We start from the raw sequence: 19,324 nt of genomic DNA on the forward strand, positions 1-19,324 counted from the left end.
CTGTCAGCCCTATTTAGTTCCCCTAGTGTGAAATTGGCTGGGACTGGATATAAAGATCACAGATGGGACTGTACAGACTTGGAAAGGCGTGACAATTCCGTGTGGAGAGGTGTCTAGAGGAAAGAGAGGAAGCGTGATGGCATAAGTGAATATTTACCAAGATAAACATCTCCATTCAGCAGACTTTTATGAGTAATGACAATTTAATCATAAATCCTTTACTTAAAATGTATTGTATTGTCTTTGAAAAGCTCACTGAAATCGTTATGAGGGGCAGTGGAGAGACAGGTGTCAAACTCTTCTGTGTGACCAGGAACAGGATCCAGGGAACTGTTGGAGCTGTGTCAGAGGAGATTTAAGCTGGATATCAGAAAAGGTTCTTCACCCAGAGGTGTATCAGGCACTGAACAGGCTCCCCAGGGAATGGTCACAGCCTCAAGGCTGCCAGAACTCCAGGAATGTTTGGACAATGGTCTCAGGCACAGGGTGAGATTGTTGGGGTGTCTGTGCAGGGCCAGGAGCTGGACTTGATGATCCTTGGTGTAAGTCATTGGAGGCTGATGGTGGCGATTAGTAGGCTGTATAATGTAATGTTAGTTCATAGGTGCTTGCATGAGGAGAGGAGGGTTAAAGGGAGGAGTATTGCAGTTGGGATGATAATTTTTAGCATTGTAGGAGGTTGAAGTTGTGTAGGTGGTTGGAGCCTTGTAGGTCCTTTCCAATTTGTGTATGAAATACTTCCAGTGGTTAGTGGGGAATGGTGAGACCAAGTCAACTTTTTGTCAAGTGGTAGTTTGTCTATCTATATCTATATCTATATCTATATCTATATCTATATCTATATCTATATATCTATATCTATATCTATATCTATATCTATATCTATATCTATATCTATATCTATATATCTATCAATCTATATATTTTAATTTTTTGAGGAGAATTATTCCTTGATGAAATTAATAATTTTGGTTTTACTGAAAATCCACTTAGCTTAGTTAAGGCAGCCCTCTCTGTGGCAGTATGAGATTGGGAAAAGGTGTGGATGCTTTTCCAAAGCTGCAGTGAAAGATGCTGTTGATTCCAGCATCACAGAGTGGGTGTGTTCCCTGTTCCAAGTAGCAGGGGTGGTTCCTCTTCTCTCCCAGCTACTCAGCTCTTCGAGTTTGCACATGCATCGGCCAGTCCTCTTCAATCCACCTTTTTGTTATGGGATTTGAAGGAGAAGGAACTTTAATTGCAGTGTTTTAAGGGGTTTTAATCCTTAATGAGGTTTTTGGGGAGGATCAGCTCATGTACCTGTTTTGCCTCTCCATCATTGCAGGCTTAGCTTTATGAGCAATATAATAGGCACTTGGGTCAGAATTTCCTTAAACTCCTTCTTTTTTTCTGGTGTTCATTCCTCTGTTCTTTTCTACCCTAGATTGTGTTTGGGCTTATGGGATTTTAGTCCCAACACTGAAACAGGGTGGCTTAAAACATGTAACTATCTCTGAGTATAGATGCAGTATGCTTAGATTTGTCCTTTTTTTTTTCTTCCTATCTCTAATGGCCTCAGCAGAGTGTTAGTTTTAAACCAAGCTCCAGAGTTTTCCAGATGACAGCATTTTTTTTTTGTGGCATCCTGACCTCCTCTACATGTTCTCACCCAGAACCTGGATTGGTTGTGCAAATTAAAATGTCTGATAATGCATCTTTCCACTCTTACCTCCCTATTCACATGGGTGTTAAATGTGTGGGTAACTTTGACTGAAGCTTTAATATCAATGATTTCCAATCTCGTGGGAAGGAGCAGTGACTGAAAAATTATTATCTTTACTGGTGGTTTCTGAATGTGCTCATTAACCCCAGGTAGTCACCACAGTGATGATTTTGGTGTTAGAGGTGTAATAGTGCTTTTCCAGTCTTCAGTCCACTGCAGAATCAAGTGACACTCTAAATAGTCTTAATATAAAAATATGCACAATTTATTTTTCTGTGTTGAAGAATTAGGGAAATTAAACACAGAGAAATAAATAGTGCATATTTTTATGTGCATAGGAAATTCTTCTCTGTTTTACTAATTAGGGAAAGCAGACACTTCTCTGTATTTTCCAAAATAATGCTGTTTCCCTTTTTACCACTGAACATGCAATCATGGTATGTAGTAGGACCAGTCCACTGTTACTCACAATAGCCTGCAATTGCATTTATACCTGAGCATTTTTGATGCTTAAAACAATGGTAATTCCTCATCCCATCCTTGCATTCTTTACATCTTTTGCTAAATTGGCGCATGACAGTCATTGCAGAATTATGTGTCCCCGTATTTTTTTACTGTTAACAGAGCAACCAACCCTTCATAGATTAATCTTCATGAATCTTCTGATTTTCCAGGTTAATGTTACTCATCCTCACCCACTCCCATCCTCCCATCCCATCATACCAGAGCATGGGATTTCTATGTAACTCTCTGTTGGGTTTTTTTCCTTCAGCACATGGAAACATGGATTCCTGAGAACGAGCCCTGCAAGATCTGCACATGTCTCGATAACAAGAGGATAAACTGTACGGTCCGACCCTGCCCAACTGTCCAATGTAAATTCAATATTATTCAATATTATTAATTAATATTATTCAAATTTAGCTCTGTGACTGGACTTGAATTGATGCTCTGGTTCCTGGCTTCCTAGTTTTTGTTCAAACTTGTTTTATGGATGTTTTCTCCAGCTGTCCAGTGTGGTCCATGTGAAGTCGCTCGCCTGCGCAGGGGCCCTGGCCAGTGCTGCCCTGAGTACGAGTGTGGTAGGTTCTTGTACACTTTTGGAATCTTCTTGGTCTGTACTTTTTCCAGATATTTCTAAGGTATACAGTCCCTTTAAAAAAAAATATTTTATTCAGTGCTGCATTTTTGATACCACTGAATTGTTGTAGAATCATCCATGTGGGAAACCAAACAGCTCCTAAGGATATGAGTCTCCATTCACTTCCAACTTTGTATCTCTTTCTGTAGTAGATGAGGAAGTGAATGGAGCAATTTTTTTTTTTTGTCTAAATGACATTAGAATGGGTTTTTTCTCCAGCATTAATTTTTGCATCATCTATATTTGCCGATTAAATATAACATTAGAGCCTTAATCCACATAACCAGAGCTTGAACACTTCTCTGAGCTATTTTGAAAACAAACTCTGACCTGTTGAACTTTAATATACTTCATATTTTAAGATAGCAATTGAGTGTGAGTTTAATGGGGATGTGCATGTGTATGTGTGAGTGTGTTTTCTCGAGGACTAAGTAGACATGGTTTTAACCACTCTCTGAATTTCTGCTCTTAGTTTGTGACCTGGTATCCTGTGATTTGCCTCCTGCCCCTGTCTGTGAGTTTGGCCTGCAGCTTGCCCTAACTAACCCTGGAGAATGCAGACCAAATTACACGTGTGGTAAGATAATTTTTCCTAGCAGGGAGTGAATCTGGAACACTGCATTTGAGCAACACTGACAACTTCCTTTAGGCATTATTTTTTCCCCACTCTGAAAGGTTTAAAAATTTTGGTGCCAATGGATGTGTAACAATTTCCCAGACTTGGCAGAAGTATATTGCTGGCACTTGGAGTACACTTTCAAATTAAGGACAAGAGAAACACTTTACTCTTGGGCATGTGTTCTCTGACCCTGGTGCTTATTTTATAAATCTTATTGTTTGTGTATGGGACAAGAATTTTTTTGGCAGGGCAGAAACTTTTCTGAGTTCCCAAACCAGAGCCTTTTATATCTGCGTTACTCCTCAGGCTTTAAACATGTTTATAACAGTTTGAGGCTGTGATTAATGCCTTGCTGACAGTGAACTGTTCTGTTCACTGGCAGCACTCTGAAAATCTATGAACCTGACATGGTCCCCACCTTTTCCTGCCAGCCTGCAACAAGGAAATGTGCAGCTCCACCTCAAGCCTTTCCTGCCCATCGCACCGGATGCTGACCGTTGTCAAGACCGAGTGCTGTGACAAATATGAGTGTACCTGCAGCTGTAGGAACTCCACAGTGAGCTGCCCTCTGGGGTATCTCTCCCAGTCTCTCACCAATGACTGCGACTGTGTATCAACCACCTGCATTCCAGACCGGGTAAGGGAAGTGAAATGTCTTTTCCACATGGAGTGGCAGTACCAGAGCAAGCAGGCAGCCAGCTAGATATGAATAAACCCCCAATGAGACTGCTGGAAAGTGATGTCAGGGCATTTTTAATTTACAAGTGCCTGAAAGAAACACACTATTACTTCATACTGTTGCTTTTATTACAATAATTTATTTTGACATAACCAGTCAATTTTTGTAACTTTGAGATAATATTAAAAACCATTTGAAACTTAAAGGTTACTCAAACATCAGGAATTTCTGAGGTGATTTTTGTTTTCAGGTAGCACATATACATACTTTGGGACCACTACCATTACTATATATTCTTCCAATCCCATACTAAATTTGTTGACATATTTGGTACACCTTAGACCTAAACTTCCTGGTGCTCATTGATTACCTTTGTCTCCATCTGAGAAGGTGTTGTGTTTTTTAAGAACTATATCACCACTTTTAAGTTTTTTGCAAAATATTATTCTGCAAAAGCTTCACTGGTGTATATTTTTCTTATTTTGCCAACCTTTTATTAAGTTGTTATATTATGTTAACCTTTAAGATAAAATTGCTTAGGGAAGATGTTGCAGGGCAATGTAATTTTTTCATTAAACGTGAACATAGGGTTACCTTATCTTGCAGAACAGGACATCTACCTTTTATTGTCCATTTCTAAGTAGTTCATGACCTTGCATAATTAATTTTATGTCTCTGAGACTTACTTGCTGTAACTATAAAAATAAATGTTCTCTCTTTAGTACCAAGCTGTAAGTTTATTAATAGGAAGTTAAATATAATGGATGGCTCTGCTTTTTAGGGGTAGCTGTGGTGGCCAGATGATACAAGAGGATGAAAGCTGTTAGCTCCAAGTAGGATCTCTTCAGATCAGATGGTTTAGCTGGAAGAAGTTTTGTCTGCAAGGCTCCTTCTAGAGGACTTACTGTTTATTATCCCTAAATATTGTCACATTATACTTACAGGGAAACTGAGACCCTGGGCAACTCCATTGACTGAAGATAAAACTCTCCAATTTATTTTCTGTAAAACACTAGCTTTATTTGTACTTATTTTTCCTTTCCTCAACAGGCTGACCACAATTTTAAGACCTGTAGCATTTCTAAAGGATTAAAAATACTCCATAGAATTTATGATTGGTTTCACACCTTAAAATGCAGCCTTTTGTAACCAGCAGTGTGCCCTGACAGCAACAGTGTGCTCTTTTATGTATGAATTATTGCATTTAATAGGTATGTGTGCACAACAATATAGTCTATCCTGTTGGGACAACCTGGGAAGATGGATGCAGGGAATGCTCTTGCAGCAGTCTGAGGGATGATGTTACAGGACTTCAGATGACAGTGTGTCATGACAAAGAATGTGACACATTCTGCTCTCGGGTGAGTAACACATAAACCAATGCATTACCCAGCAGAGCCCTGGTGGGGACCTGCAATGATCCCTTTTAAGCCTCCTTGTTTAGAGAGTAACCAGAGAAAATTAGAAAAATAGGTGTTGTAACAATGGATTATCTTGGGGGCAGAACCTAAGAGCATGAGTCTGGGCATTATTGACTTCATTTTAGGGTAATTGTTTTAGGATTGCATCCTGCTGCCAAGAAAATCAGTGACAAATTTATTTTATGTTTTGATAGAAGAAAAACTGTATCCTGAAGTGTCTGTCACACCACTTGCACAATAAGTGTTCATGATGTCTGAAGTTCAATTGCAGATGTCTATTCTAGCTCAAGTCCGCTTTCTGAAGTTCGCATTTCAGCTCTGTCTGTTACTAAGCTCTGCCTATTGTAGCAGTAGTAACACCTTATGCTGGGATCTTTATTGTGCTCAGACATCTGCTAAATCCTATAAAACCCTGTGGTTTCCTTTTGGAAGCCTGCAAAGGAAGTGTGAGCCACTTTGTTATATTGACTTAGATGGTCAAACAGGAATAGACAGATAATTGGTACAAAGAGTTGGTAGGGAAATGTGATTTAAGCCAGATATTAGGAAAAGGTTCTTCTCCCAGAGGCTGGTCGGGCACTGGCACCGTCCCCAGGGAATGGTCATGGCCCAAAGCCTGGAAGAGCTCAAGAAGTGTTGGGACATGGTGGGATTGTTGGAGTGTCCTGTGCAGGGCCAGGAGCAGGACTCGGTGATCCTTTTGGATCTTAAATACTGCGTCATTCTCTAGGACCAACCAAAAACCTCTAATCCATTAGGAAAAAAACAGCAAAGCAAGTACAGAGTTTGATGAGTAAGTTTGAGGATGCCAAATGCAGGAAAAACCATGAGAATAGATGTGGCAGATTTTACCTGTTGCAATACAATCCCTTCAGTTTTCTTGTGTAGAAAAGACTTTTCTATATTATGGCAATTTTAATGAAATATTAGGTCTAAAGTATCTGGCTGTGTTTCAGCTCACAGCAATAATTTATCAATAACTTGTTATTCCAATAAAATGTCATTAATGCAGAGCTACAGTTCCTTGACATTGCAACATCAAAATAATCTGGTTAAAAACACATAAAAAGACTCGGTGGAAACAATGTTTCCAGTTCTTTATGGGAATTTGTCGTTTCTTCATCTCCTTTAATGGTTATCAAGGCTGTACAACCAAAACTGTTACTGATAGACTACCTGGATACCTCAGATTTTTTTCCTTTGCTTAATCCTGATTCAGTGGATATACATATCAAATCAAGGACGTCAGCGGTGCTGTCATCCAGTTTGAATTGACCTTAAAATTATTTTTCAGTTCAGATTAGATGGCATTAAAAGTTTTATTGATATCAAATACTTACTTCGATCATGAATCATTACTAGGATGATATTTAGACTCTCTGCTGCTCCTGGTTGTTAATTTCATCGCCAGGTGTTAAAATTAAATTGTGCAGTATCATTTTTGACAGTGTCATCTGATTTCTGTGAAAACAGCTTGGAGTTTTTTTAAATCTTGTTACACAAAAAAAAAAAAAAAAAAAAAAAGAAAAGAAAAGAAAAGAAGAAAAAAAACCCAACTCTATAACATGTACTAGCTCTACTTCTCTTGAGTTTGCCATGCAGAAAGTGGCATCTGATACTTCAGATGCTTCAGACATGTATTTAACAGATAAAAGTAATGTAAAACCAAATGCTCAACAGCACAACTTTTCTCACAAAGCTGGGTCAAGGTCTTGCATCATATTTTATGATGTTATATGAAATAAACTTCCATATCAAAGACTATTGATTATCAAGGTTTGCTAATGTGCTTCATATTGCAAATCAGGGACTGTTCATGAAGGAAGGGAGCAGTTGGGAATCCCTCAGTAATTCAGTTTGACCAAAATAAAATTATGCTTATATTTTACAGGCATTTTTCAATGAACAATATTATGTGACAGAACATCTCTCCTTGAACTCTGTGCTGAGATCAGAGTTAGGTTTTGTCCCTTGGACACTATCTGGCTATTACATAAAGAATATTTTATTTCTAATTAGAGTAAAGATTGTTGCTTTCTTGCACTTAGATATTTTACTGTTTCAGTATTTGGCTGCTTGCTTTTGGAGATTAATATGTATTAAAAGTGAGAACTGGGATTCCTGTTGTTTCTGTGGGTCGGGGTTTTTTTGACCTATTTTGCTGGATTTATAAGATTTTTCTTTAGTAACAGAGGGCCTAGTGTTAAATTTTCATGCTGCTTATTTAGTTTTCCATAAGTCAGTGTTAGACTTTGATGAGATATACAATCTCTAGTGTTGCATAGTAGTTTCGTTTTGTTATCTTTGTAGAATTTTTTTCAAATGCCTTTTGCAGGTAAACTGTTGCCTGTAGCTGTGTTGGACTTGACAGTGCTGGGTTAATGGTTCAACTTGGTCTTAAAGGGTTTTTTTAATGTAAATTATTTTATAAAGAAAAGATAAAATGATCAGTCAAAACCAGTCCCTGGACTACATATCTAAGAAACCTGCATCCTCCCTCTGCTTAAACACAGATGGCTGAGTGTGCTCCAACTGAGTCATACCCTGGAATTTTCTGGAATGGGAAGGGCAGTTGCGAGTGCTGGTTAACATGCAAGATGCCACAAGAGCAATTTTTACCTTTAATTTGCCTTTGTAAAATGCTTCTATATGAAAAACGGTTTTTAAAAAAAATATTTAAACCCCCTCATAATTCTATCTGTCCTTTTTCAAACTCTCCTTTTCATAAAAGGTTGCTAACATTAAACATTGATCCTAAAAGAAAATGCTGGGATTGATATTCTTGTTTGCCTCCTCTTCCTGAATAAGGACGTTCTTTTATTTTCTTCCTCCTCCAGGGCTACAAGTACATTGTGCCAGAAGGGGAGTGCTGTGGGAGATGTCAGAAAACTGCCTGTGAGGAGCTGCACTTTTGGCCTCGGGGTGATGAAGATCCTCCTTTGCATGAGGTGAGACACTAGTGGGATGGACACTTTGCCTCCTCAGAAAAGCCCCCTGGAATTACTTTATGTTAAATGGAAGGACATGAAGATGATATCAGCTTTTTCTTCTACACATCAAGCAGCACTGAGAGAAAATGTTTTGAGTATTCTTGTGACCTACCCAGTCAATTCCCATGTGCGAATCCTCCCCACCCTTGTCTGGGCCAGATATTTTGTGTGCAATCACTAATTTCAGCCATGGTAGCTTGAAAGAATGTTCATTGGGTATAATGCCTCCCCAACTGTCAGCTATTTGTTTAAATTATGCCAGTTAATTAGTATTGCAATCTGCTGCTGTCTTAAAAAAAAGAATCTTGTAAAGTGCTGTTTTGCAACCTGCCTTTTTTCTGTGTTTTAACATGAGGATTTCTTAATGTGGATCACTACACTTCTCTGCTTCATCAAACAAGCCTTTGGAAGGCCTACTTTTGTGTCCCACTGTCTCCCACTGACTTTTTTTTTTGTCCTAACACATTAATAATTATACTCTGCAGTCTTTTCCTTGCTACGTCCTCTTGTAACTCTTCTGTCATTAGTGAAGAATTAAGCATTTAACCCCCTAGAAGAATGTGTTTCCAAACTTTCTGAGCAAAGATGTTTGACTGCAGTTGGGGATCTAATCTTGAGTTTTGCTGTTCCTAAAGTGTTTTCAGAGTTGTATCAGTGAAGGAATTAAATTAAAAAGCAGTGAGAGCTTCTCCCAGCACTGAACTGTGGCAGCATCTACCTCCTGGCTGCTGTTCCCTGTCTGTTCCCACAAACAGCACTTGAAGTTCCTGCTTTATCTGGTCTGTAGGTGATGATAATAAGAGAACTATCAACAGGATGTCTTTTCTACTATTGCAAGTGTTTCAGGTCCAGAGCCTGTTGCTAAAGCCTCCTTTGGGCTTAGCAGAGCAGATTTGCAGCAGATTGCAGCAGAAAAAGGGGCTGCTCAGCTGCAGTGCAGTGCAGCCCGTCACCAGGGAATAAAAGCAGATTTAACTGCAGTTAGGAGTGCTTTTCCTTCTTCACATGTTATTTGACCTGTCCCTTTTGAAGGATACTTCTCTAATTCTTATTCTCTACAAACTCAGCATACTTAATAAACTGATTGTGACGGAAAGGGTTTGTGGAGACCTGTTGAGTGACACTGTTCCTGATGCAGTAAATGTGCTTTTGGCAACCCAGCATCTGTCTGGGGTGGCCTTCCCTCTGTCCAGGGGCACAAATATCCCTCTATCCGAGGGCTGTTTGTGTTTAATCCACTCTCAACTTCCCCTCAGGTTGGCACGGAGTGGCGATCCCCCTGGAACCGCTGCATTGTCAACGAGTGTATCCGAGTGAACAATGAGGTTTTTGTGCAGCAGAAGAATGTTTCTTGCTCCCAAATGGATGTGCCTGATTGTCCAGAGGGAACTGAGCTGCGCTGTGACCAAGTGATTGACTGTTGTCCTTCCTGCAGATGTGGTAAGGTTTGGGGCATGGCAAATGGGATTGGTCCAGCATGAATTGTCTCATGGGGTGACTATCTGATTCTCAACAACAATTTTAAAAGTGTGTGTTCTGGAAGCATAGCCCCACTTGGAAGGGCTCCTGTGTAATTCAGACACTGAGTACAGAAGCACCTGCTGCTGCATCCAAAGCCCCATGGATAAAAGGGGAGGGGGAGATTCTGCCTTCCAGTGCCTGAAGGGAGCCCACAGGAAAGATGGAGAGAGACTATTGACAAGGGCCTGGAGTGACACGACAAGGGAGAATGGTTTCACACTGACAGAGCACAAGTTTAGCTTGGATATTAGGAAGAAATTCGTCCCTGTGAGAGTGGTAAGGCCCTGACACAGGTTGCCAGAGAAGTTGTGGCTGCCCCATCCCTGGAAGTATCCAAGGCCAGGTTGGACGGGGCTCTGAGCAACCTGGGATAGTGGAAGGTGTCCCTGCTCATGGCAGGGAGTTGGGACTGGATGATCTTTAAGGTCCTTTCCAGTCCCAAGCTTATGATTCTGTAACTCCTAACATAGTCTTGATTCAAAAGTCTAAAGGAAAACATTTGGTTAATTGGCCTCAATCTGGGAAGACTGACAGTGGTGTTTAGTTGACACACGTGTGTGCAACCACAGGGTGAGGAGGGATCAGCAGGAGGAGGAAAGGATATCTGCTGTCTAAAGTTACAGAAAATTGGAGTTCCTCTTCTGGAAGTGCGAGGCTTGAACTGGAGGGGAAAGTTTATTATGTTCTGCCATGTATTTGTTCAAAAAGAGATCAGCCAGAGATAATTTTATGTAGCATCAAGTACAATTTGTTGCCTGTAGCTCTGACAATTTGTTGCCTTTCGATGTGTAATGTAAGAGGGCTCAGTTATGCCTCTTTACAGTGAAACTACATACAAATTTCTTCAAGCTGGAACTGTACTGAGTCAAAAGAGCATAGGTGTGGTTGATTACATCTTGGAATTGTCATTATAATGGTAATGCTAAGAGGAATACTTTGTTCTTTTTCAGTGCCCCTGAATGGTTGTCCATTGAATGGCACTGTTATTGGGGTAAGACACAAATTCCTTTTACCTTTTGAGATGGCAAGATATTTAAATATATGAATGAGCTTTTGAAAGACACACACTTGTCAGAATAGTCACACACAGAATACAGGGCAACTTTTTTTTCCAGATAGAATCTCTGCAAGGAAGACCTTGGAGTAAAAGCAGTGCCAGGGGGCTCAGCATGTCTATGTCCAGCTCCTGATTCTGCCAGGGTCTTCCTATATGACAATGAGCATCTCTGCAAAATGGGGGCAGCAAAGTTTCCTTATCTTGAAGGATGCTTGAAAAGAGTGCTTAAAAACTGTGATAATCTGCATTTTGTAATGGTTTGCAGACTACCAAACACACAGGAATCTCTCTACGAGGGTTAATCTCCCTAGTGATCCTTGCCTACTTTGGGGAAGCAAAACCTTCCCATATTCTGCTTAGAGGATTAGGCATATTAAAGCAAGGAAGGAGACTTCCTCCACCTGTGTGGAAGGAGAGGTATCCCTCCTTGGCTATTAGCAAGAACAGGAAAGCTGAACTTCCTCCCTGTTTGACCTCTTTTCCCTTTCAAGATCCCTGCTGATAAGCCCTGTGAGGAAATTTTTTCTCAACTGTGTATTTAATGGATAGATTAAGACATGTTTAACCCAGCCCGTGGTAGTGTGAATGATGTTAAGCATCTGATCTCATTTATGCCGCATTTATCTTTGGAAAGCTGTGTCAATTGTCCATTGTTTCCCTAAATCCATATTCTGGCAGCACCTCTGGTGTCAAAGAGCTCTAAATATTCTCACCATCCCCCAGGGAAACAGGTTCTCTTTAGTCATTTAACCTAACTTTAACCTACTCATTCCTGCTTTGTCAACATGTGCCTTCCTTTGTCATTTATTTAAAAGTAAATGTACTCAACATTTATATTTATATTTTAGTGGTGTGGTAGAGAGAACCTTTCTCTATCTATTTCTTGTGGTTTGGATTTTTTTAATATAGTCCAAAGGCATAAGTTTATAGGTTTTTTAGAGCTAAAGCCATGTCATCAAACATCCATCATTCTGTGTAGAGATGACTTCCCTGTAGAATTAAATCAAAGGAAAAATTCTTGTTTTTCTTGTCAGAAAAGAAAAGCTTTCTTGTCAGAACACTGGTTTTAAAAGTAATAAATTCTGGAATAATCTACTTTCTCTTTAATCCCTCTACTTCTTTCCTCTTTTGTATGTTCTCAGAACTAATTGGCATCCTACAAAGACAATATTAGTATGGAATGTCAAGCAGGACAGCTCTTGCCACTTTCTCTTATACAGGATTATATATTCCATACATATATAATTTCTGTATTGCAAACCAAAACTGTTTCCAGTTGTGTGCTGTTCTGCCATGACCAACTAGTTTTTTTTCTCCTCCAACAAAATGTTCACCTGATCTGTCAAGTAAAGTACTTTTTCTTTCTTCAAGCGTTTGAAAATATTTACAAATAATTTAAAATGAAACATAAGGAACATTTGAAACAAAATGTCACATTGAAAGCAAAATGAGAAGTGTCTGTGTTTGAAAACTTCAAAATAAAATGTCTCCGCTTCTGCAATATTGAAAAAACAATCCTAAAATTTCTTAAACTAACTTCATTTAATGACTTACTATAAGTTAATTAGCTGCCTGTCTGAAATATTTTGAGCACCTGGTGTCACTATAGCTTTGTTTTGTACTATTCTCTGCTTCAGCGACTGGTTCCAGAGTCCTGGTCAGGCAGGAAGATGTGGTGTCCACAGAAGTTTATACTTCCTGGATTTCAAACCTTTTATGTTGGGTCCTTTAAGAATAGGCTTCAAGCTTCATTTTATATTAAGGAAAAACTTTCCTTCATCAACTCCTTCCCTGAATAGTTTCAAGTTTTGAGATTTTACTGCATTTCTGGTAATTGACTGTGTCCTTAATTCCTTTATGTTTTTATCATGTATTTGGTTATCAATATGATATTCCAGTAATTTGCTGTATTGCATCTACTCTGCTGTTCTTAACAATGCCATGGGTTTTAACTGCAAGTTTCCAAGCAGGTGGCTGTATTTACCGAAAGGATTATCTGTATCTCTCATCTGTTTTCTCAGGCTTTTATTGAGTGGCATTTTTGAAGGTGATCTGAGCAGATTTGAGTTTTATGCAGGTTATGTTGGTGGCGCTGGGTTATTTTGGTGTTGACATTTCGTTCCAAGGTAGCCAAGAAAGCACATGATAGGTGTGTTATATAAAGGGAAAAATCTGTATCAATCCATTATTTTGTTCAGTTCTGTCATGCTAAGCAAATTTGGGATCAGGGCTAGATCTTCCCTCAAAAGCTCAAGGCACTTGTGTGTGAAGATTTAATTTCAACTCATGTCTAGTAAATCCCTATGTTCTTGCCTCTCAGAGTGATTATCATGTGAGTTCAGCTTTATCTATTTTGTGTTTAATTGGAATGTTAGAACTATTAGAAGAATCCATGAGGATATCAGTGACATCAGTTGTGGCTTTGTAGACCTTTTCCTTATGATGTTAAAGCCTAGAGCCACTGAGCTATTCTTTGATAAAGAGTGTCATGTGGTCTGCACTAGAATTGTCACTCTGGTGTCTGACTGCTTTCCAGTGTTGAGATCAAACAAGAAATAAGAATTTTCATAAGATATTTGCTCTCCATCTGTTATGGTGTAACCCCAGCCAGCAGCCACTCGCTCTCTCCCCACCAGCAGGATCGAGGAGAGAATGGGAAGGGTAAAAGTGAGAAAACTTCTGGATTGGAATAAAGAGGGTGAAAGTAAAAGCTGTGCAAGCCAAGCAAATAAAGGAATTAATTCACTACTTGCCATGGTTGGGCAGGTGTTCAGCCTTCCCAGACATGCAGAATGGCGCTCCTTCTTTTCCCCATTGTATATTCTGATCATGATGCCATAAGGTCTGGTATATCCCTTTGGTCAGCTGGGATCACCTCTCCTGGCTGTGTCTCCTCCCAACCTCTGAGGCACCCCCAGTCTCCTCTGCAGCCTGGTAGTAGGAAAAGCAGAAAAGGCTTTGGCTCTGTGCAATCCCTGCTCAGCAGTAACAACATCTCTGTATTATCAACCCTATGTGCAGCGCAAATCCAAACCACAGCCCCATTCCAGCCTCTGGGAGGGAAATTGTACCCCAGGCAAAATCATCACGCCCTCCCTCTCCAGGAGCAAAATTTTGAGTGTATCCCCATATCTGCCCCCGTTGAAGTTTTTTAACCCTCCAGATTAATGATAGTCACTACAGAAGGTTAAACCTGGAAAGCTGAGGAATCCCATGTTCAGGTCTCAAGCTAAGCTGTTAAAAGACAGGAATCTCCCCCTTGGTATTTCCTCTTTCATAATGTTTTATGTAGAGGATCCTTTTTCTAGACCTCAGGAGAGAGTCGTTGTTGTTACTGGTTATAGAGACCTGAGCACCTCTGTTGTCCTGGGGCACAGAATCAGAATGTAGTTAAAATTCTGTGCTCAGATCATTTGTATGTCACAGAATTGGGTCTAAACTACCTATAAATGCATTGCTTTTACACTGTTACTCTGGCCAGCTTCTTGTTTTTTGCTCCACTTGTTTCCTGAGCATTTAACAATTCAAAATGGAATCTGAGGATATGCGCAGTACCAAGTGAAATAAATGGTGGCATTCCACTAATATCTGAAGCACAATTCAAACCTTTCATAATCTAGCAAAATTGTCTATTTACCTTATTTATTTTCCTTCTTTATTAGTTTTTAGAAGTTTGGGCAAATCTTGAGTAGGCTACTCCCACTTTGTCCTTTCAACCTTTGCGGTTTGTTATTTTGAGGTTGAAATGAAGGGCTTTGCACCTGGGAGGAAGAAAGATGTTGTCTTAGGATTCCCTTCAGTGTAGGGTAACCAATTACTGACTCAAAATACTTTTGTTTCTTAATGGTTTGGCATCTTTGCTCTGCATTTTAAATGTCACTTTTGCTTCCTTTGAAAATGTGATGGGATCCAGGAAACAAGGTGCTGGGCAAGAGCTCAGGGCATTTGAATTGTGTTCAGCCTGATTTGCTTGTAACTATGGACAGAGTAGAGTTCTTCAGTCACTAATTTTGCTCTTTAAAATTTTGTTTTTTCTTAATTTTAAGCTTTTAGTCCTTTAGAGATTCCATGCAGAATTGTTACAAAAACAATATAATTTCTGCCTATAATCTGTGGGTTTTGATGGCTCTAGAATGAAAACTGGTTGCCAAATAAATTTATTGCACTCAAAAAACTCCTGGCAACCATGTAGTCACAGTAAAAAAAAATCTTCCTCATAACTTTCAAGAATCCCTTTCTTGCTTGCTAGATATTTAAGCAACAAAGAAATGCCAATGACATTTCTCAGATTAAGGACTTCTAAAGGGCTTCCTTGAAAAATAGCCTCATGCCATGCTCCTTGTTCTGGAATTAGAGATAATAAATATCAAGGTCTCTGGAAACTTTGCGGCATGGGTTTCTTGTTTCTCTAGCAAAGAATTACAGTGCAAGATTTAATGAAAGAGATTTAACCTGAAATCACTTGTTTATCTGGATTTTGCTGGTGAGATGGTCACTGACAAATTGATTCTGATGTTTCAGCACGGGAAGCGCCTGATGGTGGATCAGTGCACAACATGTGAGTGCTTCCAGTCAGCACCTCAGAAATACACCCTGAGGTGCACCAAACTCAACTGCCAGGCCTGCCCATCGGTGAGTGGGAGCAGCCTGAGGGGATCTGCTAGGAATGAGTCTGATGAGAGTTATGTTCTTCACTATACACACCACTTTATGTCTGGTACAGCTCTGGGGCCTTTGGCCTTTCTTCAGGTTCTTCTGAGAAGTCTTGCTCTGTGTTTTTCCATGAAGTAGATGATATGCATCAAATCCGATCTAAATCCTCAGGGTAGCAAAGATAACTTTAGATGGTACTCAGCTCCACAGGCACATTTTATTGTTTATTTTAGATTACTTACCCTTAGGGCAATATAAGGTTTGGCAAATCATTTGCAAGAGGAACTGCTGAGTCCTCTTTCCTACAGTGTTACCTGTCCCTGCAGGGACTTGCAGCTCAGCCAGATCTCCATGCTTCAGGCCTTTCCTATGACAATTTTCCAAATTGTCTAAAAGCTGGGGTCAGTAGCATTTGTTTGGTTCCCAGCCCTTGCCTTTGGTGATTTGAAGTGATTGTCCCCATCAGTTCCCACTAGTTTTTGAAGTCTTTGCTGCTGCTTTGGTGCCCTCATCTGCAAGGAATGACTTTGGGTGAGAAAGCCAGAGAGATATATCTTTCATTTTTGCTCTACTGACCAACAATGTGACAGGATTGCCTGATTAGTTTTGCTCAGTTCTGTAGTTTTTTCTCTTAGCACCAATACCTTGAGTAGAAGGAGACCAAAGTGAGATGCAGAGGCTGGTTTGATCACCCTGTGTCCAAAGAGCAGAGATCAGAAGCTAAGTTTCACAGAAAAAAACCCCAAAACTTAAATGCCTCTTCCTCTTCTTCATCCTTTGCCTGGATAGTGGATGGAGCACAATGGCCCCAACCAAACCCAGTGCGTGTGCAAGTGGTTTTTGGGTGCCCTGGCACCCAAAATCCACATCTCTAACATGATCATGTGGGATTTCTGGCTAATGTCCAGGAGGGGCATACACTGATAGGGTTCTTGGAACAGAGAGGGGCAGAGTTTTTGATGAGTCCAATCTCCCATCCTGAAGTAGAACTGGAAAGGACTGGAAATGTAGTTAAGTTTCTGTAGAGAGTAATCTCTAACAATAAAAAAATAGAGCAAGACTGCAGACTCAAATTATTTCCTGCAACTCTTTTTCTTGAAGAATTGTCAACAGTGTCCCAGCTGGCCTGTTATGAGTAGAAAAATGATGATGTGACTTCCAAATGATGTCCAGGGACAGGTCCGTGATTAGGGCAAACCAAGGCCAGCCAGTTTCATGTGGAGAATGCAGCTCAGATAATTTATAAGTGTTCCACTTGTCCATTAGGCCATCAAACTGGCTTTGATCCCTTTTATTTGGTGGTATGGATGTAGCCTCTGACAAAAAGGACAATCTGGAATACCTTTTGTGGTTCTAGACCCTAATATTACCCCTTCTGTAAGGTTTGATTATAGACATAGGCTTCTGAAGGGAAAACAAATGGCCAAGCTCAGTGCTGAGCATCTTTCTCAAAATATAACCTGGCAGATCCATGAAAAAAACCCCAAACAGATACACCAGATTGAATTTGTCACCAGAGACATGTGTGCATGTGTATGTTCTCACACAAAGATACATGAGCATCCATTCTCGCTGCTTAATGCAAGGAGCCAGCTGTAGAAATTATGTCAGAGGAATCAATATAATACATGATATAAAAAAAAAAAAGTTTGGGAGGGAACATTCCTCTCCTGCTTCTTTCACCACCCACACATTACCCAACCAGCTCCTTTTCCCCATGTAACACAAAAGTACAGACTAGGCAGAAAACACTGAAGAAAGAGCCATTTTCAGTTGGGCTTATTAAGGACAGTGAACTTGTGTTTGGGAGCTATGCAGCTACCCAAGGGAAGTTGCAGGTCTAGGAGTATATACCCCTTCCTAGCCATTGTAATGAATTTGTGGAGCTTGAGGAGAAAAAAATCAAATAAGATACAGAATGTCTTCATCTCCCTAAAGGCCAGTGGGATTCACACAATTCACAGAATCTTTCCTGAACCAAAGCCTTTGACTTCATGGTATACCTAGATTAAAAGCAATTCCTTGCTAATGGATAAAATTTGAGAGTACAAATGGGTTAAGAGTACCAATTCTCTCAGGAACACCTGCTTTCTCCTGGATGCTGAAGTTGTGTAAGGAAAAGCACTGGCAATTGAAGTGCAGCCATCTCCAGCATATTCTGCTCAGGAGGGTCATTTTTGGGGTAATTTTATGACCTGCTTTAGGTGCTTATATTTTTGCTAGTAGGGAAAGTTCACCTAAGTAACAATGAACTATGTTTTCCCCCAATGATTTAATAGTCTCCCTCCCCAAATTCTCTTCTATAAAAACATATGGATAACATGCATGCCTTCACTGAACTAGGAAGTGTTTATTTTCTTAAAAATGTTCATCTCATCATAAGCAGCTCTTGGTTATTTGGAGCAGCTGGGGACATTACTATGGGACACTTCATGTGTTAGCTCGGTTGCTTTCTGCTTGGTTTGATTTTTTTCCTTATCATTATTCACTCTATACCTTTCTGCCTCTCCACTTAGTGCTGCTCATTCTCCCATGCTCTTTTTCCTGCCATTGATTTTCCCTTCAATGCTGTTTGTGGGGCTCCATTATTCCCCTTTTCTTTCTTGCTCTCCTTTTCCCTTATTCTGCCCTTTCCCTGCCTAATGCTTACTGGACACTTTGCCCTTTTCTCTCCAGTTTCAGCACTTCCAACTACTTTTCCATGTTGCACTGTGTAGAATCCATTGGTTTTACTTAGAAGCATTTTGCTGGCTGTCATTTTGTCCACTGAATCTTATTTTCTTAAAAAAAGCTTCTTAAAATAAATACAGGATGCATGCTTAAAACAAAATAAATCCAGAAAAATGTCCTTCACCTTCTAGAACTACAGAAGGCAGGAAATCCCTGGCTCTTGCTGTGGAAAATGTGTGCCAACTTCATGTAGCATCAGGCTGAGAGATGGAAGGGTTCAAAATCTTCAGGTAAGTTTTAAGCATTCTTTATTTTATATGTGAGTAAATGTAAATGTATCATCAAATGTAAATCAAATGTATAATCATGTTTTTGATTAGGTAACATGGTATTACCAGTGTTTTTTGTATCTCAGAATAATTGATCAAGGAAGTTAAGTTGTTTGTAAATAAAAAATGTGTGACTTCATACCCCAGTGCAAAATCCTAGAGAGACATTCTAGTTACAGGAATGTTATCACAAAACTTTAACTGGAATATGACCTCAAACAGAGGAAATGAAAACCCTCATTTAAGACGTGAAATAGTTAAATTAAGAATGTGAATTTTGAGAAACTTCTCCAGCATAGAATGATAGAATGGATTGGTTTGGAAGGGACCTCAAAGATAATCTTGTCTCAATTCCCTACCATGGGCAGGGACACCTTCCAGTAGAGCAGGTTGCCCAGAGCCACATCCAACCTGGCAGTGCAGGATATGTTCTTAAACAGGAGTGGATATTTTTCTGGTTAAACCCCATTCTCTCTCACCAGAGACAGCATCTAAAATTTTCTTTTATTCCATTTGTATGAAAAATCTTAGATGGGGAGAGT

At 39.8% G+C, this 19,324-nt stretch overlaps 1 protein-coding gene across 2 annotated transcripts in view; it reads left to right on the forward strand.

Moving 5' to 3' along the window:
- The window catches only part of VWF (von Willebrand factor), a 145,972-nt gene that overhangs the window by 119,626 nt on the left and 7,022 nt on the right, over positions 1-19,324 (forward strand). For both annotated transcript variants that reach the window (XM_059471892.1, XM_059471895.1), the window contains exons 39-48: positions 2,475-2,577; positions 2,710-2,784; positions 3,316-3,420; positions 3,894-4,099; positions 5,353-5,502; positions 8,400-8,510; positions 9,809-9,992; positions 11,024-11,064; positions 15,652-15,762; positions 18,645-18,743. In XM_059471892.1, the coding sequence (XP_059327875.1) occupies positions 2,475-2,577; positions 2,710-2,784; positions 3,316-3,420; positions 3,894-4,099; positions 5,353-5,502; positions 8,400-8,510; positions 9,809-9,992; positions 11,024-11,064; positions 15,652-15,762; positions 18,645-18,743 (1,185 nt within the window). The remainder of the gene's footprint in view (positions 1-2,474; positions 2,578-2,709; positions 2,785-3,315; positions 3,421-3,893; positions 4,100-5,352; positions 5,503-8,399; positions 8,511-9,808; positions 9,993-11,023; positions 11,065-15,651; positions 15,763-18,644; positions 18,744-19,324) is intronic.

Source organism: Ammospiza nelsoni, chromosome 5 (genome assembly GCF_027579445.1).
Source record: "Ammospiza nelsoni isolate bAmmNel1 chromosome 5, bAmmNel1.pri, whole genome shotgun sequence".
Classification (NCBI taxonomy): domain Eukaryota; kingdom Metazoa; phylum Chordata; class Aves; order Passeriformes; family Passerellidae; genus Ammospiza; species Ammospiza nelsoni.